The following is an 8,171-nucleotide window of genomic DNA, read 5'->3' on the forward strand; positions in this document are numbered from 1 at the left end:
ATGTGCATAATATAATAATAAAGACAGAATTATCTCATTTAGTAACGGAAGAATAGAAATCTGCATTACCTGCAATCAATGAATCGATTCAAAATATTTATTTCTATAGGATATTCTATCACCACCTAATACACGTTGAAAGAAGAAAGTAAGAAAGTATTGAAAACATAATAGCTATGTATAAGAGAGTAAATTTTTTTTCCTTCACTGTAATTTGTAAAAAAGACATATAATACATTTAATTGCCTTATCTTAATATTTTAAATATTAAAATCGGATTGGAATCGATCTTAGTTTATAATTTTAATTTCAATTATAATATCAGAAAAAAAAATAAAGAAAGCAGTTGAGTATAGAAATTCTTTTTCTATTTAAACACTTCGTTAGTGATGTATTTGTAAATGTCATTATTATATATATAATATGAAAGATAATTAAATACAGAAATTTTTTTTTTAGTTAAAATCTGTTTGTTATCATTACTGTATTATGTATTATATATATATAAATTTTTAAAATTAAAAACTGCTATTTTTCGATTCTGTTAATCAATTTCAAAATCTATCGATTGATAAGAAAAAAAAATAGATAAATATAAAAATAACTTATTTCAACCTAACCTTGATATGTTTGCTCCAGTCGTCCGCTTTGATGAATGTTTCCAGCTCGCGCTTCGAGGTATCTAGATCGAAAGGTACCTTTTTCTCGACGATCGGCTCAGATTTGAGAAATAAGCGCCTCCATTCGCTGATAAGCGTGAGTGGTACCTGCCCATTGTTCAATTGCCGATGTTCGCATATGTTGAACGCGATGATCAGCAAATCATCGATCACTTTTTGACAAAGTGACCAATGCTTCTTTCGTATTTTTTCTATCTTCATTTCGTGTAATCTTTGACGCAACTCGCACATTCTTTGACACTCGATTTTCATATCTTTCTCGTTCGAAGTGACCAGATCGATAGAACGATAGTGTTTCGCGCGATCCTCCATCTCGGTCGCGTGTAAAATGATATCCTCCACGACCCTTTGATTCTCGGCCATGATGTTCTTTTGCTCGCGTATCTCGCACAGTTTCGTCATGATTTGCTTCTCGTATCTACAATGATTGGAATTCGGAATTTTTCGAAACCGTTTTGAATTTTTAAAATTGTGGAAATTCGATTACTTCGAAATGATTCTATAAATCTTTCTAAAAGGTCTTTTGATGATGATTTTAATTATAATTGTATTGTAAGTCTTGAAAGTTTTTTTATTTGTTAAAATATTGAGAGATTCGGTAAATTTTTTATGAACATTCGATATCTTAGATGTATTAATAATTATATTCAATGTAGAGGAAAAACTTCGATGAATCGACTATATCAAAAACAATCTCTTGAATAAACTTAAAGAGATTTTAACTATTGATCGTTATTATTTAAAAAATTATTGATTATTAAAAATGGAACATGTTATTTATATTATTATTATTATTATATAATAATAAATAATTGTCTAAAGTATTTTATTATTTTTATTCGAACATTGACATATTCATTGACATAAAATATTTTAAAAAATCTGAAGAAAAATTGGAATTATTACAAATAGATTCATTTATATTATTCATTTTTATAGTTTGGAAATATAATTTATTTGTAGATATATTTATGTAGAGAAAAAGAAAATAAAATAATATAGAAAAAGAAAATTTTATAAATTTTCAAATTATAATATATCCATAATTTAATTAAAATTTATAAAAAAAAATAATAATAAATTAAAATATGTTTCTTTGAATAAAATCTTGTTATTAAATAAATATTTGACGATAATAGAAATCGTTGTCAATTATAGAACATTTATCTGCTATAACTATGATATAAGTCTCTACTATTATATTACATATATATACAATAATATATGGAAAAATTTAAAAGATCTTTAAAAACTCAATTAAGCCAAAAGAAATATAAAAGTTAGTATACAAAAATTTCAATTGAGATTTATTTATTATAAAACGATTAAAGTTTCTGTTGAACGAAGCAAAATAAAGCTCTCTGTCTCTATTGTTTTATTATGATGCTTTATTTTTTTCGCTTCATCTAACACGAACTTAAATTGCTTATATAACTTAATAAATAAATTTCAATCGAATTTTCGGCATCCAAAATATTATGAATAGTGACATTACTAAATAAATAAATAATAAAATCTCATTCGTGATTAAAAATTCCTTTTTCATTACTTCCTTGTTCAATTCGGCTTCAATTATTTGTGATTCAAATTGACAATGATATATATTTTGTACTTATTAATAAATAAACAGAATTGCTATATTCCGTCTACTAAAGTAGTAATTTCCCCGTGACAATTTTCCGCAAAAGAATAATGTGATGCCACATTATCACATTAAGTATATTACGTGACCAAGTTTTCACCAAGCATGGTGTCACGTGATATGCCTTCATAATGTAGCAGTATGAGAAAAACTATCATCTAGCCATATTTTTTTATTTACATATCAATGTAATCCATCAGATTTTTATTACATCTTTGTCGATTTTTCAAAAACTCTATTGAATTTTTATTATATATTAATACTTATAAACTTATAATATATTATATATATAAGTTTATAATATATTAATACTTACAAACATATCCGAACTTCGTTTTCACGCAAGATGCAATCATTATTGGATAAACAATGGTATTTGACTTGAATATCGATAATGAAGAATTCAATTGAATCGAAAATACAAAATTGATATACATTTTGATACAGAAATAATTATTTGTTTCATTCTGTTGTTTGTTTCTGAAGGTTTAGATACATTTGGATTTAACTTCACATTTGAAAAAAAGTAGATTAGGAACAAAGACAATTGCAAAATTTTCAATTGATTGTCAACATTTGGCTTTTCTCTTTCTACTTTTTTCCGAATCAAAGTGGCATTAACTCAAAAGTTCTAAACCCCAATGTTTATATATCTGATTCAATGGTTATACCTGATGGTATACAAAATGCTAATGAGAATTGCGAGATGTTTGAAGCCACCTAACGGCGGTAATTGATACTACGAATCGATTTGTTAATCGATCGCGATAACTTTTAAACATTTTTATATTATATTTAATATTCACCGCATATTCATGTGCGGAAAGATATAGTATGACAATAATAACTTTTTTTGGAGTGGAGAATTTTCAGAAATTTCAAATTTATTTGTATTTGTTTTAAATTGAAATTTAAATTGAAACTAAATTAGAATCTTGATTTTTTATTATATATAATATAAAGAATTTTTAGAATTAAATAATTTCTATTGCATTTGATCATTTAATAATAATGAAAAAATAATTTGTTATAATTTAATATAAATAACTTTGTTTATTTATTACTTTAAAAATCCTTTATATTTTTAATAATAAAAAATGGCATGCAATTTAAAAAAATAAAAATTGAAATCTAAAAACTCTATACTAACAAAAAAATTATTATTGTTACATTATACGTTTTTTGTGTTGTAATTTTTTCAGAAATTTTATCCGAATTATTAGAAATTCTTTTTTATAATATTAATATTCTTATCTATATTATTTATTTTCTCTAATAAACTGTATAGAAATCAATTCAAATATATTTATATAAATATTTTAGCATTTAACATTAATCATTATTAAATCAATATTTTAGCGGCAAAATTTAAAATTAATTTCAAAAAATGAAATTAATCAATTGTATTTCTGAATGATTCAAATATTAACATTCATAATATTAATTGTAATAATTTATATGTTATAAATTATTAAATTATGCTAACAAAAAATTATAAAATTATGCCAATTCTAATTTTCTTTTTAGATTTCTTTTAATTTCTTTTATTAATAATATTTATTAAACAAAATTGATAAAAATACTTAAAATATTGAATTTTTAAAATTATAACGAATCTCTCAATATTTTTAAATGTATCAAGACTCGTAATAACTCATTATTAAAAATCGAAACAAAAATTTTTGCAAAGTAAAAAGTTGTTTCAAAAGAAACTTCAATTAAACTATATTTTTATATTTTTTTAGATATCTTATAGATACAGAATACAGATTTAAACTAATTCGAAGTGTTTCAAATTCCATTACTATTCGTACCTTGATTGATCCAACACTCGTTTCGCCAGTTCCTCGTCGAAAGTTCTCTCTTGCTTTTCCGACATTCTTTCCCACAATTCCGAGATTATAGATTTCTGCATCTTCGATTTGAGAGCGGATGAAGTCAATTTTTGTTTCCTGCGATTCTTCAACCATTCGATGTATGATTTCGCCATATCAGGATCGTCCCCGATCGGTTTTAAATCTTCTTCAGATTCTTCCTCTTCCCTTTCCAATTTTTTTTTTGGAATTAAATGTTTCATAGTGAATTCATCCAATTCTTTGCTCTCGTTCTTTTGTTGATCCTCTTTTGTTGTCTAAGAGAGATCGAGATAAGACGACAAATAACAATTTTTTTTTCCTTTTATCGCTCATATGCATTATTATTTTTGTATAGAATCATAAAATTTTAATTTATAGTTTATGAAATGGAAAAAAGTAAGAATCGCTGTATTAAATTATAAATATAATAATATAATAAAAAATTTTAATTCAATAAATATGGTTTGTAAATATTTAATTTACAAACTAGTAAACAGGTTATTGTATAAAAATATATTGTACGCGGTCAAATTTTTTAAAAAATTTAAATTTAACACAATTAAATATCTAATATTAATTAAAAATATTTTAAAATAATTTAATGTTCCAATTTTATTTCGGAATATTATTAATCAAAATATATTTAATATTATTTATCCATATAACGTAAAATGAGAGGGGTAAGATGGTGAATATGTTTTACAATATGTGTATTTTTCAATTATCAATCATAATATCACAAAATTACAACTAAAGTTAAAATTATTACTAATTTAATTATTAATATAATATAATATTTAATTTTCAAAAAATTCAAAAAATTCTCACAAAATTATTTATTCATGTATAATTAAACGAAAAATAAAGATTATGCATCGTAGAAACAAATATTTAAAATGTAATAATTTAACAAAATATCAAAGCACGTTTCCTTTGTTTTTAAAACAGAATTTTAAAACATATACAATTATAATATTAAAATAATATTTTTTCTATAAGAAACATTTATTTTCACTTTGGATCCTCATCTTACCCCCACACCCCCCTCTTCTCACAGAGAGACAAAAAAAAAAAAACTCGCGTAAGCATGAGTACCTGGACGCGAGACTCCTGTCACGCGAATCTTTCTAGCTAGGGGCTGGTAGATACCTCGAAATCGGAACACAGCTCGTTTACGTATTTCGACTCCACAACTCCAATGTTTTTTTTTTTGATGTACGATCGAAGCATCTTTGGAACTTTTTGCTGATGCCAATAGATCACGTCCTTCCCTTTCACCAGTTTCTTCGACAATTTATTTTCCGATGGATAATAAGGTGGCGGATCCTCGCAAACTCTGATCACATCGAACTTCTTCGACGTGGGTACGAATTTTTCCCTCTCTTTTTGAAGCGTGATAAAGTGCAATCTGTCCTTGCTCTCAAGGCAAAGATACACTTTGTAGAACAGGCGGAGAGACGTGCTCCCTTTGCCGCACGAGATCTCCTCGATCAAATCCTCGTCCATGTTGATAGTCACGAACCGTAGCCAAAAACTGAGATGTCTCAAATTGACTCGGCACAGGGCGGGATCTTGGGTGACGATGATCATATCCAATTGATCTTGGGTTATTATGTCGTAACTGTGCAAAATTTGAGCCAAAAGCGAGCCGTCTCTGGTATAATAACCGAACACTTCGGGGCGTAGGTCCGTCAAGATTCCTAGCCTAGCTTGTATCCAATTTCGCAGAATATCGCCCATCCTTCTTTATTTGGTGCCTCGACCGCCTATCGACTCGTCCTTCTATCCTGGATAATTGGAAATATCCAGGTTTGTCATTTTCCAAACTTTTTCTCGCGATTATTTTATTGTATTGGTCGAAGTTGGTCACTGATCATCACGCAATCGATCGATTAATCGATATAGTTGGTCGAGTTTCGTTTTTAATTCCTTTCAATTTACTTAGTTATGTTATATATATAATCGATTACAGATGACACATCAAAATGTGAAAAAATCAGAATAATATTATCATTTTGTAATAGTGAAAAAAACTTTGTCTTTATTTTATTTAAATTTCGTATGTAAACTATAGCTTTAATAAAATTAATTTTTTAGATGCTATTATAATAAGAATTGTGAAATTTTAATTTTTAGTTTTATTATTTCATCAATTATGACAATTTTTTCGTTTATTTTATATTACAAATTTAATTACAATTTCTTCTCAAAATTACATTTTTCATGTAATAAAAAATATAATTCGCTAAAAACAATTAAATTGCTATAAAAATTATTTAAATTACCGAATAGGAACTTATAAATAATCAATAAAAATAATCATTTCTAAATAAAAAAAATCTTTTTAATCAAATTCATTTAAGAAATTTAAACATTATTAAAAAATAACTTTTGTTTACTAGAAATTATGAATAATAGAAAAGTATGTGTCTCTCTAATTGTTTCTCTATATTTTATTCTATATGTAATGAAATAATGCTATTTTTCTTACCTTTTTTCAACAAAGCAAAAATAGATTAAATAGATTTAATTCTTAAAATATCTTGAATTTATTTTTTTCTCTTTTTTCTTTTGAGATATTTATTTTGTCAAGAATTAAATTTTGATCTTTAAAAACTTAAATTTGCAACTGCTAACACTATCCATTTGTTTAACTTGCGAAAAATTAAACTTTTATTTAAAAATTTATTTTTTCTTATTTTGTCCTATAAACCAATATAATATTATAAATAAAAAATTTCTACAATCACGACATCCTCAGAGACTATTTACAAATTATCTTTCATCTATGTTTCGAAAATTTTATTAAACACGAAACACTTTAAGTTTCGTAAGATTTCGAGGTTATCATATCCCCGATCAAAATTTATCGACGAAAATATGAATGAATATATAAAAAACTCGTGCATATAAAAAGTGTGTATTCTTTATTATTTTTTATACTCCACTGCACATACACGAAGTTAATATTACAGGCCTATAGGTACAGACGGGTAAAGAAAATCTTGGTTTCTTCAGCTTTTTTTTTTATTCATTTTTTTTTTTTTCTCCCTTTCTTTTTTTCTTTTAAACCAACAGCATCGCTTGAGCATTGGTTCGGTTCTGCCAATAAATAACGACAGGATGATCATGTGATTTACGTCTAGAAACGTGATATTCGAAATTCGGAGGGGGGAGGGGAGGAAGTCCCGAGTGACGATCCCCTTTCTCTCGACGGTTCGATAAACGTGTTAAATAAAACGTGATCAATCATAGGAAAAAAAAAAAAAAAACAAAACAAAGATCGCCAAGATTGGTTCCAATTGCTCGCGAGAATAAAAAAAGGGGAATCCATCCTTGATGCATGAAAAAAAAAAAAAAAGAAGAAACAAATATATATCGGCAAAAAAGAGTCGCCTCTCGGTCGTCGATCGGTCCGCAACAAAGTTATTGCATACCCGATGCGATTCGTCTCCCAGGACGCGTACGAGCGCGATTCTCTCCCATTTTCTCTCTCTCTCTCTTTTTCCTTTTTTTCGATCCTTTACCAATCTCTTCTCTTTGATAAAAAAAAAAAAAAAAATCGCTCCTCGTACTCTCCATTGGACGTTCGCGAACCGTCTGGACAAAATTGCGTTAGGAACCCCTTGTTGCTCGCGTCAATCTACACCTACTTACAATTAAAGATCCGTGCACGCGCGGACTTAAAACATTGCTGCTCGACGGATACATGTTCCTCCCCTGCGATACTCGGCCGACGAGCACGCGAACGATACACGCCTCACTCGACGATCTTCCTCTGGGAGGAATTGATTATTTCTTCAACGCTACATACTCGACGCTTAATCAACATGTCCACACATTCACTCTTTCTCTCTCTCTCTCTCTTTCTCTCTCCCTTTCGCTCTCTCGCTCTCTCTCATCCGCGTTTAAGTGATCATCATAATCATAATCATCATCATCATCATCATCATCATCATCATCGTCGTCGTCGTCGTCGTCGTCGTCGTCGTC

General features: G+C 27.5%; 2 protein-coding genes across 2 annotated transcripts in view; both read right to left on the reverse strand.

The window, feature by feature from the left end:
• LOC102674276 (sperm flagellar protein 2-like) overlaps window positions 1–4,440 on the reverse strand; it is a 15,675-nt gene extending 11,235 nt beyond the window's left edge. The window contains exons 1-2 of the mRNA XM_031513474.1: window positions 4,137–4,440; window positions 621–1,098 (exon numbers count right to left, since the gene is read on the reverse strand). Coding sequence (XP_031369334.1) covers window positions 621–1,098; window positions 4,137–4,399 — 741 coding nt within the window. The 5' untranslated portion in view covers window positions 4,400–4,440. The remainder of the gene's footprint in view (window positions 1–620; window positions 1,099–4,136) is intronic.
• Window positions 4,441–5,107: 667 nt separating this feature from the next.
• LOC116186387 lies at window positions 5,108–6,129 on the reverse strand. Its single transcript, XM_031513473.1, has one exon. The coding sequence runs from the start codon at window positions 5,916–5,918 to the stop codon at window positions 5,310–5,312; it is 609 nt and encodes a 202-aa protein (XP_031369333.1). The 5' UTR covers window positions 5,919–6,129; the 3' UTR covers window positions 5,108–5,309.
• Between the last annotated feature and the right edge of the window lie 2,042 nt (window positions 6,130–8,171).

Source organism: Apis dorsata, unplaced genomic scaffold (genome assembly GCF_000469605.1).
Source record: "Apis dorsata unplaced genomic scaffold, Apis dorsata 1.3 scaffold_651, whole genome shotgun sequence".
Taxonomy (NCBI): domain Eukaryota; kingdom Metazoa; phylum Arthropoda; class Insecta; order Hymenoptera; family Apidae; genus Apis; species Apis dorsata.

Excerpts from the sequence above, each read along its gene's own strand:
- LOC116186387 (XM_031513473.1), bottom strand. The coding sequence starts at position 5,918 with ATGGGCGATATTCTGCGAAATTGGATACAAGCTAGGCTAGGAATCTTG.